Source organism: Gorilla gorilla, chromosome 19, assembly GCF_029281585.2.
Source record: "Gorilla gorilla gorilla isolate KB3781 chromosome 19, NHGRI_mGorGor1-v2.1_pri, whole genome shotgun sequence".
Lineage (NCBI taxonomy): Eukaryota > Metazoa > Chordata > Mammalia > Primates > Hominidae > Gorilla > Gorilla gorilla.
In genome coordinates, this window is record NC_073243.2 from 82367135 (window position 1) to 82385425 (window position 18291).

The 18291-nt window shown below is 33.9% G+C and overlaps 1 protein-coding gene across 3 annotated transcripts in view; it reads left to right on the forward strand.

Moving 5' to 3' along the window:
- Positions 1–18291, forward strand: part of NIPBL (NIPBL cohesin loading factor) — a 187159-nt gene that overhangs the window by 118878 nt on the left and 49990 nt on the right. For all 3 annotated transcript variants that reach the window (XM_019013452.4, XM_019013451.4, XM_055367729.2), the window contains 12 exons: positions 681–863; positions 5435–5632; positions 5883–5954; positions 6055–6144; positions 7561–7664; positions 8163–8249; positions 11261–11492; positions 12222–12373; positions 12909–12989; positions 13520–13620; positions 14977–15115; positions 17432–17514. In XM_019013452.4, the coding sequence (XP_018868997.3) occupies positions 681–863; positions 5435–5632; positions 5883–5954; positions 6055–6144; positions 7561–7664; positions 8163–8249; positions 11261–11492; positions 12222–12373; positions 12909–12989; positions 13520–13620; positions 14977–15115; positions 17432–17514 (1522 nt within the window). The remainder of the gene's footprint in view (positions 1–680; positions 864–5434; positions 5633–5882; positions 5955–6054; positions 6145–7560; positions 7665–8162; positions 8250–11260; positions 11493–12221; positions 12374–12908; positions 12990–13519; positions 13621–14976; positions 15116–17431; positions 17515–18291) is intronic.

An 18291-nucleotide genomic window follows, 5' to 3' on the forward strand; every position in this document is an offset into this window, starting at 1 on the left:
ACAGACATTTATATTTTAAAATATTTGTCATCTGTTTATCCTGTGTTACATGTTTCTCTCGTCTTCAGTTAAATTGTATATATTGATTTGTCTGTTTGAAGAAGTTCTCCATAATGCTAAAGGCATTACCATGCCCTCAAATAGACAGTAATAGGTAAAAGCATATGTAAAGCTCTTGTCTCAGCCACTATACACAACTGCCAAGATCATAGAGAAGGAGGAGGAGTGGTAAGTGTCTTCCAACACTTCTCACTTGTATTGAGGGGTAACATTAGATTCAAACTACTTCAGACCTACACAAAACAAAATTTATGTACTACCAAGAATGTCAAGTGTACCTCTTACCACAAATCCACTTGCTAATGTCAGTGAATCTCTAGTTTCAGAAAGTTTTTAGTCAGTGCAAATTGAAGGCATTATATCAAAAATGTATTATATAATTGCCCTTCATTTTTATGGTGGTGTCATGTTTTTAAAGTCATTACATAATTATATGTATATATGTACACATACATATATATTAACTATATTGTCACTTTAGGGTTAAGAGTATTATAGTTGTGTTTTATTAAACAGGTGATTTAGAAAACAAATACTAATATTTTTATTATGCTAACTTAGTTAAAATTTTCCTTTTATCTTCAGATTTACATTTTTTTTAATTTACCTTTCATTAATAGGTAGTATAGATCAATCAGTGTTAAAAGAATTACCCCCTGAACTCCTGGCAGAAATTGAGTCCACCATGCCACTTTGTGAACGTGTGAAAATGAACAAACGCAAGCGTAGCACAGTTAATGAAAAGCCAAAATATGCTGAAATCAGTTCAGATGAAGATAATGATAGTGATGAAGCTTTTGAATGTAAGTATCACAGAACTCTTTGTTATTATTTTAGAGTTTAAAAGCAGGTTGATGTGTTTTTCTCATTTATAATTTGGGGGTTTAGCAAAAGCACAGTCACCTTAATTCTTAATAACACAGTATAGTAAGTTTTTTTCTCTATACTTTAAAAATGTGTGAAAGATGAGATCAGTTGGCACCAAGAAAAAATATTAAATAAGTTACAATTAATTTTAAAACACAGGTAGGTATGTGTCTGTATGCATTCAGCAAACATTTATTGAGCTCCTATTATATGCTAGACACTGAGAGTAAAAATGCAAATAAGATATGGCCCCTGTCTTCAAAGAGCCTTCAGTCTAATGGGGGAAATATGTAAATAAATAATTGCAGTATGCTGATAAAAGTACAATGATAACAGTAAATCCAGGGTGCTATGGGAACACATTGGATTGGCATCAAAATCAGAGTGGGGGCTCAGGGAATGCTTACTGGAAGAGGTGACACTTGAGTTGAGTCTTGAAGGACACGTAGGAGATAGCCAGATGAAGAAATATTTAAAACCATACTATCACTAAATTATGAATGGATTAGCCACATTGCAGATTATCTGTGTGGTTTGGACCTGGCTTCTCCTTTTTGCCCAGCTGTGTCCTGGAATTCCTCCCTTGTTTCACTGTTTTCCAGAGCTGGCTTCTTCACTACACAGCTACCTCTCTACAACACTGTGATCACCTGTCTTTGCACTAGACTTGCTATACCTCGCCTGTCTTCCTACTGGTCCACTGAAAAAGTTCTTCTCTTTTATCCCTATCTTCCTTCTTCTGGAGCAAGAGAATTGAGCCTAGCCAAGAGGGGTCAGCAACCTTGTTTGACTTAAACGGCATTCAGTGGAAACAGACTATGGGAGATCTTCACTTGTGTGCCAACTGACTTAGTCATAATGACCAAAAGAAGTGGGAAGACCACCAGTGTTCTACTTTTTCCACCTAGTGTCCATAGATTGAGGTGTGACAAGCAAGGGCAGGAAGGACAGATGCATGCTGCCATTTTTAAATGTATATTGCTGATGGAAGCCCTTCACCTCCTCCAAAGTTTTTAATGTTAATTTACTGATTTTTTTTTTAATTGTGAGCTCTTGAGCTATGAGCAGTAGACTATGAATACTGAACAAATCTGAAAAAAGTTTTAAAATTGAAATAAAATATACAGCAAACTTAACATTTAATCATGTATAATTGTTATAATTGTATTATGAAATGTATTGACACACAGTATATTAAAATGGCTAAAGTTAATTTTTTTTTATTACAATCAGATATTTTGGTCATATGGGGACGTGGTTAGCTCTGGAAGGTGTGAAGATAAAAGAAACATGGGGCCCAGGAACTCATTCCCTTTAATACACATGCCTTACCACTCTGCCTCTTTCCCTCTAATAAACATATCACCCATATCTAGAATAGCCGAGGAGGAGGAGTCCCTGAATTCCAGTTTGATTTCAAATGACATTTCAAATCCAGTTGACTGAAAGTGACTGCCTCCATTACTAAATTGCAAAGATTTCTGAAGCTGTCTCACAGTTAAGTGGAAAGGATAACATAATCAAAAATTTCCACCAAGTGTAAAATAGTGGAGAGTAGAGCCACACATCACTCATGTTTGTCACCAATGCAGCCACCATTCTTTTCCCCTTGCTTTCTATCATGAAAGCTATTGTCTCATCTTATGGAGGCACATAGCTTCATTGTAAAGCCATGGATCCTGTTATATCTATGCCCAACTATATCGAAAGGTAATATTTATTTTAAAGAACCTAAGCTTCACCCACTGCTAGAAGAAAGGAAAGTTTCTCTGGATTTTTAAAGAGATGTCAAGAGTAGCTTCCTGTTTTTCTTCACTTATTTCTATGCAAGTAACTATAGAAAAGTGGACACTGGAGCCACTGATTTGAATGGTGAAAGAAGTCCAAATGATTGTTCACATAAACAACCAAATGGTCACACCACAACAGAAACAGTGTAGTGAAAATATAGCACAATACAAAATGTGAAACTATTATGAGAACGTTAAGTTGCAAGCATTATGCTGCTGAGAGAGAGAGAAAAAAATTCTTGAAACTTAGCAGTTTAATCAAATTGGTTTCTCAAAATCTAAAACCAAGGAAATAGTTTTGTTGAAGGTTAGGGGAAGATGTTGAAGGATAATTTTGAAAGTTGGGGTACACAGATTTGGATGGCCATAGCACAAATATAAGGTCACTGGGTGCCTGGGGAAAATGGAGAGAGGGGCGATGTAAGAAGCTCAAGAGATATATAGGTGAAATTTGGAAAGAGAAGATAGAGAACACCCAAGTCATGTTTTACGTACCTCTCTTTTGAGTCCTTTCCCCTCCCCTGCTTACTCCAGGGTAATGAGAGAAATGGAGAAAGAATAAGCTAACCACAATGAGTTGGTATCCTAATAACCTCATTATAACACAGTGTGTTGTGGAAGTTGTTTTTTTTTTAATTTGTCACCCCATTTTTATCTAAATTGTCTAAAATTTGATGAATGTGAAATAAAGATTTACAAGATCTGTGGATAGTTACCACCAATACAGCATATTCTATGTAATTACAAACCACTATGAGATTTTTCAAGCATTTTCTACTCATAGGATTGAATGCTTGAAACAGATTTGTTATGAAATTAATTAAAATGTACAAAGACTAAAGCAGGTCATATTCGAGGTTGTAAAATACTAATTTCTGGCGCGGTAGCTCATGCCTGTAATACCAACACTTTGGGAGGCCGAAGTGGGAGGATTGTTTGAGCCCAGGAGTTTGAGACCAGCCTGAGCAACATAGCAAGACCCCTTCTCTGCCCACATAAGAAAATAGTGCTTTCTGAAGAAGTTTGCTTATTACTTGTCATCCCTTGTAATGTAGGCATTTCAGTACTTGTGAAAAAAAATCTAAGGAATTATATATAGAAATGACCTGTTTCTCTGTAACAAATACATACACACACCCTACTTATATTAGTGTATGAAACAAGTTGTCACTAAAGGAATGTACTAGAGCATACTGTAATCATAAAAGAGGAACAGTCCTATCACTCTTCACATACGTCATAACCAAATTCATACCTAATTATGAAGAAAATCTCAGATATTTATATCCATTTTCATTTGTGCTTTACATGAACCTTTTTGCTATCCAAGCCTGTGACTGTAAAGAAGAGGAAACAAAATGACCTTTTCCTGCCATGTTGTCCATAGATTGGCTAGAAGAGTCCAGAACCAGAAACCAACCTAGATTCTTGAACAGGAGTAGTTAGGGTAGCATTTAAGAATAAGATTAGACAGAGTATAGACATTTATTACCCACACACGAATACACTGGCACAAGCACAGAGTGCCTGGGCCAGAGGTTGGCATCCTTACATCTAAGCCAAGTAGGGGACTTAAGCAAAACATTTGTCTTAAGTATTTGTGTATTTATCATAGTTAGGGATTCAGAAAAGAGCAGTTGCTAGTCAAATAACAGACTAGAAAGTTTATCATTGTCAGCAACAAGTGATCACAGCAACAACCAGTATATGATTTCAAGGTAGGACACATCACTTCTCTGCCCTAGTTTTAACTTGGTGGTACCTACTGCATCCTAGAACAGACATGGTAAATATTTGTCACTTATAGTGCCCCCCAGCTCTTATTGCAGACATTTCTAATCAGTCTTTCTTGCTGAACTATGATGCTTTCTCAGGGCTTGGGGTTATTTTTAACATAATGTTCTAGGCAGCTATTGCCAGTTGATGAGAGCTGATGTGTTAGATGAAATCTGTTTGCCAGGTCTGCCTAAAGGCTCCTGTCAGTATGGGTGATTTTAGCAGAATGCTAAAATGATGGGGAAAAGATTGAAGGTAACATACATAATCATGCTTATGAAGCATGCATAAGCTTAGAAACTTTTCTTGGGTTTAAGCAAGACTTTTGTTGAAGAACTGAATTCATTATGTGAGTATTTACAACTGTATAGGTTTTTTCTGTCTCAGTAGGCTTGTCATGTTAGGTCACCAGGGCTTATGGAATTTATCGCTGAGTTGTGGGTTTAACTTAGCTATTAATTGGTGGTGTACATGGTTACCCATATTCTGTAACACTTTCTCAAAAGTTGACTTTTCCTCCAAACCCTGCTCCCCATCAGTAATCTAAGTGCTTTAAGTGGTTCTGTTTTTCATCTAATTCCTAAATATAGTTTGTTTTACAGCCTCAATTAATCTTGAAGTTTAGGTATAACCCTTACTGACTTACTGAATAACTGTCCTTGAAGTGAACACTGTAGTTTAATTTCAAGAACCTTCCTATCTGTATTTATTAGCAGTAAATACTGAGTTCATGTAAAGATCTTTAAATCTGGGTAGATTGTGCTAAAATTAGTGATACTTTTTCTATATCATAACTTAAACTTCTGGATAGACAAAATCACTGAATTTCCTAGACCCTATGGAATGAAGATTTTTTTCCCCATGTGATTCGTTTGTAAAGTACAAGTTTTAATCATCTTTTTAAATGAGGTAAATTATTTGTCATGGGGATTTGCTTCTAGCCTCTAGGAAACGACATAAAAAAGATGATGATAAAGCTTGGGAATATGAAGAGCGTGACAGAAGAAGCTCTGGGGATCATAGGAGAAGTGGCCACTCTCATGAAGGAAGAAGGAGTTCAGGTGGTGGTCGTTATCGAAACCGAAGTCCGTCAGATTCTGACATGGAAGATTATTCTCCTCCTCCCAGCCTTAGTGAGGGTAATTCATCAGTGTCAACGGATTTCTTACATAAACCAATTTAAATTTAGGGCTTTAACTTTGAAGAATATTTTATATCTTTTTATGAGTTAATTAATAACTAATTTTCAATTAAGACAAAAATACTTAGTTTCTATGTGCAGTGATTATTGTTTAAGTCTTTAACGTTCAGGAAAAAAACTAGAAACAAAAATGGAATTATTTTAAGTTGTCAGTCCTACATTTCAGTACTTCTTTTTGTTCGTTTTAGTTGCTAGGAAAATGAAGAAAAAAGAAAAACAGAAGAAAAGGAAAGCATATGAACCAAAACTAACACCTGAAGGTAACACGTTAGTTTATTTAATTTGTCTTTATTCATATTCTTCAGCTTCACATGTCTACTTGTAATGTGAGAATAATGAATGTATTTTTCTCTCTTGCAGAAATGATGGACTCTTCAACTTTTAAGAGATTCACAGCCTCAATAGAGAATATTTTGGATAATTTGGAAGATATGGATTTTACTGCATTTGGTAAAATCAACTTAAAATACATTTACACATACTCTAAGTGTCTTAACTGTATCCTCTAGAGTAACTCAGTTACTCTAGAGGATACAGAGGCATACTCTGCTATCGAGAAACTTGAAATCTAGTTGTAAAGTCAAATCTAGTCTGTTACCAAGAATTTAAAAACTTTAGTACAAAACTCAAGTATAAATTAATCAAGTCTGGATAGTATCTAAAGAATCATGAGTAAGTGAGAGTAATTTAAAAAGTCTTTATGCAGGTGAGGAGGCTTGAAAAGGCCCTGTATAATGAAGGTACTGATAGGAGCAAATATGCAGAAATAAGCATCTATTCTTCTGTTCATTTATTCTAATAACCAATATTTATTGAATACTTACTGTATGCCAGTAGTATGTTAAGTGCTAGAGATGCAAAAATAACTAAAACCCAAGCACCTGGCTTTAGGGAATACAGATTCTAATATGGAAAACAAAATAGTAAACCAGTTAGAATACAGTAGGATTAATGTTATATTCATGTATTACTTTTACAATGACATAAAGATTACATCTATAAATATGAAAATATGTTTATAAAAACACTGCTTGCAATGTATAGAGCTATTCTTAACAATCTTATGCCACCTTCAGCTGGTAAAGTAAGTATTTGTTTTGTGAGAATTACTTGCCTGAGTATCATTGTGTTTGCTGATTATTTAGAATATCAGTTTCATCTTTTTTAAAACTTTACAATTCTGTGCTGAGAAATTGTCTTCTGTATCATTTAGGGTCCAAAAGTACAAAGGGCACTCTCAAATTAGGATAATATGAGGAGGAGTTATTTACAAAGAGACCAGTTAAAAAGATGGAGGCAAAATAGTACCAGAACCCAGGGTTAACAGCCTTAAACCAAAAGAGTGAGGATACAGAAAAGTCACCAGAATTCATTCTGCAGGAAAAAAAGTTGTAGAGTAGGCTGCCTTGAAAGAAGCAATACCTTTTGGTCAGGGGACAGAGCCAGCCTGAGGAGACCTTGTAAGCAAAGAGTAAGAGATATAAATACCTTGACCTTACACTCCTCTTTGATCTTCTAACAGGGCACCCTACTGGCCAAACCCAAACAAAAGCCAGAGGGCATGGGAGACTCTTGATGTAGTCCATTCAGGTCAGCCTCCTGAGGCAGAGAATGTGGTTGAGAAAGAGTCAAGAGTATATCTAAAGTAGTAAAGATATCTATCTCATCTTCCCATTTCAGTCATAAATCTGACTTCAATTTCTGTCCTTTTTCATTCAGGGTTTACTTGAGGTTTATATATAGAGGCGTCTTAGGTTATTTGTTTAGTTTGCGTGTGTAAAAATTTTATTAGAAAGTTAAGCTTGATATTTTGAACTATTTTATTTACCTAAACTTTGTTTGTGTTTGTTTGGCTTGATTTTGCAGGTGATGATGATGAAATTCCTCAGGAACTGCTCTTAGGAAAACATCAGCTTAATGAACTTGGCAGTGAATCTGCTAAAATAAAAGCAATGGGTATAATGGATAAGGTATCTCACCAAAGTAAAATTTATAAATTTACTTCATAGAAACATTTGCAATTAATTTAAGGTTTTCAGGGTAAATTATAAAATTTATATAAAGTAAATAGTAAAAAGAAAACTCATTGTTGACTTCTGAGAGTCTAAATGAGTTTTTTTGTTTTTTTACAAAAGAATAAAACAAGTATTCTGCAGATTATACTAAGGAGAATCATATTACTGCATTGAAAGAGGCATGGACTTTAATTTTTTCCAGAGTTGTTTTTTTCATTTTCTCAAATATTTAGATTATTTAAATGCAGAAATATATTAAATTTTTCTTTGACATTTGCTTTAGTCATTTAGGGTCGTTGAGTAGAAGTTCTAAGTGGGAAAGTTTTCTTACTCTTTAAGAGGGTGACAATGCTATTTCCTCCGTAGCTCAAAGGGAATAATTGTACAGATTGTTTCTTGAATAATATATAACTTTTACCAACTATTGATAAAGAATTTATATTGCTATTTTAGCTTTCAACTGACAAAACTGTGAAAGTCTTAAATATCTTGGAGAAGAATATTCAGGATGGGTCAAAGCTTTCCACTTTGTTAAACCATGTAAGTTTAAGATCCATACTGTTAATTTTACCCTTAATGTTATTAAGATCTATAGTAGTCCCCCACTTCTCTATTGTTTCATTTTCCATTTTCTCAGTTACCTACAGTCAACTGTGATCTGAAAGTAGGTGAATAATTTTTATTACAGTCTATTGTTCTGTTTTTTATTGTCATTAATCTCCTCCCATGCCTAATTTATAAATTAAGTTTTATCTTAGGTATGTATGTATAGGAAAAAACAGTGTGTATCGGGTTTGATAGTATCCGTGGCATGCACTCGAGGTCTTGGAATCTATCATCTGTGCATTAGGGAGGGACTAATGTGAATTTTTTCACAAATGACTCTCATGTGTAGGGGAAATTTCACATTTCGTTAATTTGAGCATGTTACCATGAATTACTAGTTACATTCATTAGCATTGCTAATAGAACTTCACTTTTAGTAATTCAGAATTAATGTTACACATTGTCAATTCACAGCTTTGCCATAAGATAAGAATAATAAAGACATGAAAATGTTTGTCAATTTAAGGGGCAGTTCTTTAGTTTATGCTCTTCCTTATGTAAGTGTATGAATGTTTAAATTTTGTTTTTGAGTTATGAGATGATAGTAGGTAGTAATTCTTTTTGTTGAGCTTCCCTGAAGAAATAACATAGTTAGAAACCTTGTGATTTCCTAATATATACTAATTAATATACATTACTCCTTATATACCGTTTTTATACCTACCTCAAACGGTTGTTCAAAGGATTAAAGAATTAATTCATGTAAAGCACTTATAACAGTGTCTGGCACACTTTAACTTCTCAGTAAATGTTAACTCCAGCTGTTACTATATTTTAATATGCTTATATCAAAAGCAGTAGCAACATGGTTGCAATGGTTTATTAATTGAGTGAAGCAGATTTCCTGGGATTTGCCTTCCTAGCATTGTAGTGGACTATAAATTATATGTGCATTCAAATTGATCTTGATATCTCTGACATTAATGAATGCAAACACTAATGCTTATAGGCATTTAGTAAGTTCTGAGTTGATAAATTTTCTTTCTCTCCCTTTTTTTTTTCTACCCTGATAGAGCCAGGGTCTTGCTCTGTCCCCTGGGCTGGAGTGCAGTGCTACAGTCATAGCTCATTGTAGTCTGGAACTACTGGGCTCAGGTGATCCTCCCACCTCAGCCTCCCAAGCTGCTGGGACTACAGGCATGCACCACAATGCCTGGCCAATTATTTAAAATGTTTTGTAGAGCCAAGGTCTCACTCTTTTGCTCAGACTGATCTCAAATTGCTGGCAACAAACAATCCTCCTGCCTTGTCCTCCCAAAGCTCTGGGACCACAGATGTGAGGCACTACACCTGGCCAAATTTTCTTTATTTTTAAAAGCCTGATTATAAAAGTAACATATTTATTGTAGAAAATTTCCAAAACACAGAAAGCACCAAAAAAGCTATATTCTAATCCAGCAATAACCATTTTGAACACTTTTGATATATATACTTCTCATGTATACATATGTAGTATATATATTTAATATACAAGCACTAGATTTTATCTTATGAGGGAAATGCTCTTGGTGTTTACAAAAGCCACAGGATTGCTAGGGGATCTACATGGAATAAAACAAGTTTGTCCAACCTGTGGCCCACTGGCCCATGTGGCCCAGGACAGATTTGAATGCAGCCCAACACAAATTCATAAACTTTCTTGAAACATGAGGATTTTTTGCAATTTCTTTTTACGCTCATCAGCTATCGTAATTGTTAGTGTATTTTATATGTAGTCCAAGACAATTCTTCTTCCACTGTGGCCCAGGGAAGCCAAAAGATTGGACACTTCTGGAATAAAATATTTAGAAAAATAATCTCAGGTGGTAGTTTTCTGGATTATTAAATATATTTATATTTTTAAGTGCCCTCTCTTTACTTTTTGCATCACAGAAACAAAGGCTTAGAGAAACCTAAAGTAACAATCTACTCCATTGTTAGTCTACAAGTTACTTAAATAAATACTTCACCAAGAAATTGTGATAATCATCATCAGAAATCTAGAGTTCTGGAGAGCTGGCTGACTCAGTCTTAAGGAAATTACTTTCATCCCTAAAAACCGTAACAGTATTTAATATGTTGTGGATAGCCTTAACGTTTGGCATGAATCATGAGCCTCCTTAACTGACTCTTCCAAACAAACAGCAATGTTCGCATCAAAGACAAGCTACTTTATCTTTCCTTTGTGAGGTTTTAGGCATTACTGAACAGAAAGCCCTGTTTGCTTTACATATTATATATTGTGTTTTTGTTCGTTTTCCTAGGGTATAAGCTTTGAATTGGAAGTAGTCCTGTAATATAGTTTATATTTCTTAACTAAAAATGTGATAGAAGGATTTTTACTTTAACAGTGAGATTACTCCTAATTTGCAATGTCAAGTTGCTGATGTGTAAATTAAAATAAAGTCTTCTGTCAGTTCTTAAATTATCCGTTTAAAAAAAGTCTTCATTAGTCTGCATATTACTACTTTTTAATCTCAGTTTCAGAAACTGTGTTGTCGAAAAGCAGGTGTTAGGAATGATTGTCAATTTTTGTACTAAGTAAGATTTTACCCTTTGTCATTAATTTTTGCTTTGTTATCACAGCAGCAAGCAGAATTTATAAAGTTTTTAAACTATCATAATGTTTATACCCAAAACACAAAATTAATTTATATACAGTTAAAGTCATAAGCTAAATCTTAGATTCGGATAAAGCACACAAAAGATATAAAGATAATTATAACTTTGTCAGTAGGGTGTCATCTAGTGGTGAAATGAGGTAGAGTATATCACGTTTGAAAACACTGAAACACAAATCGTGCTGAAAGTAGTATCAGTATTTGTACCTCATTCTGGATATTCTTAAAAGAATTAACACACATCATAACACTTTTCCACCAGTGAAAATCAAATCATAATTTTAATGTATATTTTAAACCTATAAATGTGTTTATTTCCATTTCATTAACAATACTGTTTTACAGAATAACGATACTGAAGAAGAAGAAAGGTTATGGAGAGACCTTATTATGGAGAGAGTTACAAAATCAGCGGATGCTTGTCTTACAACTATCAACATTATGACATCCCCTAACATGCCAAAAGCTGTGTACATTGAGGATGTAATTGAAAGAGTTATACAGTACACTAAATTTCATTTGCAGAATACACTTTATCCTCAGTATGATCCTGTTTACAGATTAGATCCTCATGGAGGTTAGTTCGTATAATATCAAAATTATTGTACATTTTTGCCATGTTAGATGAGTCAAAATAGGACTTAAAATGGCACCAAAATTTTTGAATCATATAACTTGTAATAAACACTGATTTTGATTATGGATTTGACTAGAATATAGTACTTGTTCAATTATAATTTCTTTAGGAACATTTATATATAATAGAAGTTATTTCTACTTGTCAGGGAAAATCTCAGAAAATACTACCTTCTGGTTTCATTTATCACTTCGCCCTAATTTTACCCAAAATAGCAGTTGTCTACAAAATGGATTGATTCAAGATAAGTACTCCTTCTCTTGTTCTTAACCTTTATAAATGAGCAATGAAATGTATACATTTGAAGGGAGTAAGGTCATACTTAGATTCCTGAATAATGAACTTGCTGATCTATTATATAACTGCAAATTAATTTAAAGGGAAATATAATCTTACTATCCTGCTCCAATGGAGAAAAGTAGAAATCAAGATAAAATAATATTTTAGATACAGGGATTTAATAGCTGCTGAAGATTATCTGATGCAAGAATGTTTCTAATAGAATATCTCTAGAGAGTAATTTTCTATTTTAATAAATAAAAAGCTTTATCTTCCAGGTTCTGTAGCTAGAAAATTGTGTTCTCTTAATTCAAAAAACAGTTTGAGTACTGTTTATTAAAAATTATTAAAAGTTGATGTTTTCCTTATCTTGAATTTGTTTCATTTTAGGAGGCTTATTAAGTTCAAAAGCAAAACGGGCTAAATGTTCTACCCATAAGCAGAGAGTAATAGTAATGCTTTATAACAAAGTTTGTGACATTGTTAGCAGCTTATCAGAATTGCTAGAGATACAACTTCTTACAGACACAACAATTCTTCAGGTAAGTTTTTTTGGTAAGCATTTTGTATATTTCTAAACTAAATGATTAAGTCCAGTATAACCTAGCTCACTCAATAATAAGACCAGCACTATATTATCAAGAATTTTTCCTGTTAAGAGTATGTTATATCTAAATTGAAGAAATAAAACTTCAGGAGTTTTAAAAAGACATTTTATCAGGAGACAGACAAATGTAGTGTAAATTCCAAACTCTAAATTCTTTGAAAGATGGGTTATATTTTCATGCAGATATTAAATGTTTGTTATTTCTTTATATTCCTGTGACATTTGTAAACTCAAAAAGTAGAGATTAGAGGACTGTTAGCTATGATACAATGTACCTGTTGTATGTGCTAACGTGCTTTGAGGATGAAGGGAAACAGAGAAAAGAATAGATGCTGATTAGGTGGGGAAAAGAAAAAATGCTGTCTTAGTGTTTTCCAGTAAGCTTATGAATGTACTGGAATTTAGTAACATAGAATGTTACTGAAATCAACTAAAGGTGTATACTACTTACTCTTTTCTTTTTTAAACAGGTTTCATCTATGGGAATAACACCATTTTTTGTGGAAAATGTCAGTGAACTACAGTTGTGTGCCATTAAGTTAGTTACTGCAGTAAGTATAATCAATTTGTATTTTTAGTTACCCCACAAATAAAACAATATTGATGTCATTTAATCCAAACTTCCAAAAAATAATGAAGATACCTGGTTTTCAGTACATTCATTTCAGTCTAAGGACTATTTTACTAAGTCTTATTAGACTTTATTAATTGAGGATTTATTTTTCTGTTTTGTTAATTTGTTGGGTTATTCTGTTTTTGTCACATTTAAAACACTTCCAAATATTTGCAAATATTTCAGCTAATAATTCCTTGATATTTATAATAAAGTTAGAATGGTTTAAAATCATTTAAATCTTGTCTGACTGCCTATAGCCAAGATTTCATAGTCCTTTAAATGAAACTAGTGTACTCTTTGACTTCTATAAGAATGTTATAATTAATGATAGGAAAATAGAGCAGCTTACCTTAGATACTGAAAACATTTTCATTCTAAATGGCAGGTAATTTTTTTAATCACATATTATTTTTTGGTTTGTTTTCTATTATAAGTTTAATTTGGAATCTTATAATTACTAAACAGGTATTCTCAAGATATGAAAAACATAGGCAGTTAATTTTGGAAGAAATTTTTACTTCACTTGCAAGATTACCAACCAGCAAGAGGAGTTTAAGGAACTTCAGGTAATTAATTATAACAGGTCAAGTTTAATGAAGAACCACCATTATATTGAACCATCATACATTTATTCTTCATTTCTGTCTGATTTATATTTTAATAATTAAAAACTAGGCAGTTACATCAGAACAGCATGAAGAATAGATGTGTGAAATAACATGGAATATTTAGGGGGCTTAGAAAACTTCACTGATTCTCAAAGGTAAAGATCTGTGGCAGGGTTTTTCAGTCTTGGCACTGTTGACATTTGAGGCCATATAACACTTTGTTATGCATAGCTGTCTGGTGCGATATAGCATGCTAAGCAGCATCCCTGACCTCTACCCATTAGATACCAATAGACACCCTTCCTCCTTCCAGTTGTGACAACCAAAATTATCTCCAGGCACTGGAGAGCAAAATCATTCCTTAATACGAACCACTAGTCAGTGAGAAGATCTTGTTGATCCTGTTGGAAATATGGCTCAAAATAATCAGATCAGTTCAAAGAGGATTTTATAAGATTTTTGTGTCTCAAAAAAATAAAAAACAGAAAGATTACTCTAATGGCAGTATGGAGAATAAACATGGGGATTAAATGCTCTTTAATCACTAAGCACACTGTTAATAAGGAATGTTACCCACTGCTATGGTCAGCATTATTGTCTTTGCCATCATAGATAATCACCAGAATAATCTTAATATTCCTGAGTGATTAAAAGTGTTGACGTGGCATATAGGATTGTTTTTAAGATTGCTTTGAAGGCTTCTTTCTTCTCTAAAATAGTTATTTTATCTTAATCATTTTTTGGACTAATTGTATACTGATAAACATTTATTGTCTGTTAAACCTGAAGAAAAACTATGAAGAAAAACTATCAACACATAAAAGAATCCTTAGATTTTTACAATATCTATAGAACAAAAGATGTGGAAATTTATTTTTTATAATCTGTGCTACCAACACTAGCACAGATGATCAAGAGCTGTGTAGCAGATTTTAATACCAAATGAATAACAGATTCAGCAGATGAATAGCAAAATATATGGGCATTTGGAAACTTTGAAGACTTTTATCATTTTCAAAATCATTTTGAGAAATGTTTAGTAGTAGTATGAATTTTTATCTGCAATGTATGTAAAGCATAGAAATTTGTATTAAATACTGTATTTTTCCTTTGACTAATTATCTGAGCATGCATAGGCATTTACTTGATGTTTTTGCTAACTTACGACAAATAATTACACATAAGAACACTATAAGCACTAAGATCATGCCTAGAAATATTGGCAAACACAGTATCGTGAAACTTTCAGACAATAGATGACATTTAAATGAGATTATCTTGATACTCCATACAAATTTTTTTTCTTCATTAAAGGTTAAACAGTAGTGATATGGATGGAGAACCTATGTATATTCAGATGGTTACAGCACTGGTTTTACAACTTATTCAGTGTGTGGTACACTTACCATCATCAGAGAAGGACTCTAATGCAGAAGAAGATTCAAATAAAAAAGTAAGGAATCTATTAAAGGTTTTACAACTGTACTTTTATTGAAGGAAATACCTATATTCTCTGTCGTTCTTATAAAACTGAAGTTCTTTTTTTTTTTTTCTTTTTTTTTTGAGACGGAGTCTCGCTCTGTCACCCAGGCCGGAGTGCAGTGGCGCAATCTCGGCTCACTGCAACCTCCGCCTCCCGGGTTCAAGTGATTCTCCTGCCTCAGCCTGCTGAGTAGCTGGGATTACAGGCATGCACCACCACGCCCGGCTAATTTATGTATTTTTAGTAGAGACGGGGTTTCGCCATGTTGGTCAGGCTGGTCTCGAACTCATGATCCACCCTCCTCAGCCTCCCAAAGTGCTGGGGTTACAGGTGGGAGCCACTGCGCCTGGCCAAAGCTGATGTTCTTAATTAGAGGTTCATGGCTGGGCTTTAAGGTCCTTTTAGAGCACTAGACATGGTGTTGGAAGAGTTGAGTTCTGGTTCTGTTGTATCTATCAGTCATAAAACATATAAATCATTTTAATCTTTCTGAGTTTATTCTTCAGCTGTAAAATGGAGGTGATAATACTTATCAAAACTGCTATACCAGGTTGTAACGGTCAGTGAGATATTAAATGTGAAAGTGAGTAATACAATATGTAATATATATGCATGTTGGGCATCCCTGATCCAAAAATCTAAAATCGGAAATGCTCTAAAATCTGAAACTTTTTGAGTACCAAAATGATATTCAAAGGAAATATTCATTAGGGCATTTTGCATTTCATATTTTCAGATTAGGGGAACTAAACCCATATATAAATACATAACATAGGATTATAAATAACATTAAATTCATGTGGAAAAATGAGTTTGTTCCCTCCCTAATAGGTAGCTCATGCCGACGATTTGCTTTTGGTTTTATAGCTTTTGGAGATGTTTAGAATTTTTCCAAGTGTATACTTTTACCTCAACAAAAGTTTAAGAGAAACAAATAATTTTGTTTATCTACTGTTAGAGCCAAGCATATGTGTGTATCTTTTTGGGAATAATAATAAATATGTAATAATTATTAATAACTGGACAGGCACTTTGGCTCATGCCCATAATCCCAGCACTTTGCGAGGTCAAGGTGGGCAGATTGCTTGAGGCCAGGAGTTCAAGACCAGTTGGGCAACATGACAAAACTCTGTCTCTACAAAAAAATACACAAATTAGCTGGTCATGGTGTTGTGCACCTGTCATCTCAGCTACTCAGGAGGCTGAAACAGGAGGGTCGATTGAGCCTTGAGAGATTGAGACTCAGTGAGCCGAGATTGTGCCACTGCACCCTGGCCTGGATGACAGAATGAGAACCTGTCTAACAATGAATGAATGAAAGAAAGAAAGTCAAGTACTCTCTGAAAAGTTCAGATCCTCTTTATTTCTCCCATCCCAATCCCATTATTTGTCTCTAGTCTTCCTTTCCTAACCGTTGGTGACAAGTATGATGAATATGTTTATTTCTTTCTTTTAATTATTTTTAAGTAAATTTTATATACAAGTATTTCATTTTTACGTAAAGGACAGTGACATATTTACAGCTAATTTTTTCACTCAACATTGCTTTTAATACATACAACTCATACTAGATTGTATTTTACTTGAGTTAAAAACACCATATCATAGAATCACAACTTAAAGCAAAAGTTTGTCTAGATACACTTAGAAGTAAAATTAAGATAGTATACGTGCATTAAATTTACTGGAAGTTGTCAATTTGCTTACTAAAGTGGTGTTTCAGTTTATAGCCCTACTGCTTACTTAAAATTATGGTCATTGAGAAATACCCATCTTATTTTGCATTTTCCTGGTTATTAGTGAGCTTGAGCCCCTTTTCCTATAGTTATTTGTCTGTTGTATTTTTATAACTGTGAATTGACTGTTTATATCTTAATCTTTAAATTTCTGATGAAGGCGTTGAATTTTTTTTTTGATTGTATGGATTATGTGTGTCTTAAACTTTGAGATTGACATATTTTTTCTAAATTCTTTTTTTATTTTCAATCCATTTCTTTCTGTTCTGACCAGGATTATGATAAACAACTATTGATATTAAATTTGTTAACCACATATGTTACTCTTACATTATTTTAATAACACTCTATCTGTATTTTTATTTGTTTCTATAAAGTTTTAAAATATGCTTAGTGTGCTAATTTTGGCTTCTCTCATTATATATAATGGAATAGTTTAAGCATTTTAGTATTTAAATATATTACCCCTCTTCAGTAATAACATGACAATAGCAACAGGGCTAACTTATTATTTCTTGTATCTTTATAAACTCATTTTTTTTCATTCTAGATTGACCAGGATGTTGTCATTACTAACTCTTATGAAACAGCTATGCGAACAGCCCAAAACTTCCTCTCCATCTTCCTTAAAAAGTGAGTAAAATTAATATAAATCTGGTTTTTCTTTTCCACAGTGTAGAGAATAGTTCATTTTTTTAAAAAGATGAATCCAATTTCCTGCCATAATCTGAACCTTGAATACATCTTCCTGACACTTGGTTTCTTGATCTTTAAAATGAGGCAATTGGAGTATTAAAAATCTAAAATTGGGATGGGACTACACGGGAGAAAAAAATCTAAAATTTTGTGAATTTGCTTATATGTTAGACTCCAGAAATTAAAGTACTAGATTGAAATTCTGTAATTTGTCTTCAGTAAATTTTGGAGAATTTTCGTATTGTACCTGAATAGGAAAGTTTGTGAAGAGATGTTATTTAGCCTCCATAAGAATTTTTTTTTTTTTTTTTTAATGAGACAGAGTTTCGCTCTTGTTGCCCAGGCTGGAGTGCAATGGCACGATCTCAGCTAACTGCTACCTCCGCCTCCCAGCTTCAAGCGATTCTCCTGCCTCAGCCTCCCAAGTAGCTGGGATTAAAGGCATGCACCACCATGCCCAGCTAATTTTTGTATTTTCAGTAGAGACGGGGTTTCCCCATGTTGGTCAGGCTGGTCTCGAACTCCCGACCTCCGGTGATCTGCCTGCCCTGACCTCCCAAAGTGCTGGGATTACAGGCGTGAGCCACTGCGCCCGGCCCAGCCTCCATAAGAATTTATGATGACCTTGGCCAGGTGTGGTGGCTCACACCTGTAATCCCAGCACTTTGGAAGGCCAAGGCAGGTGTATTACAATGTCAGGAGTTGGAGACCAGC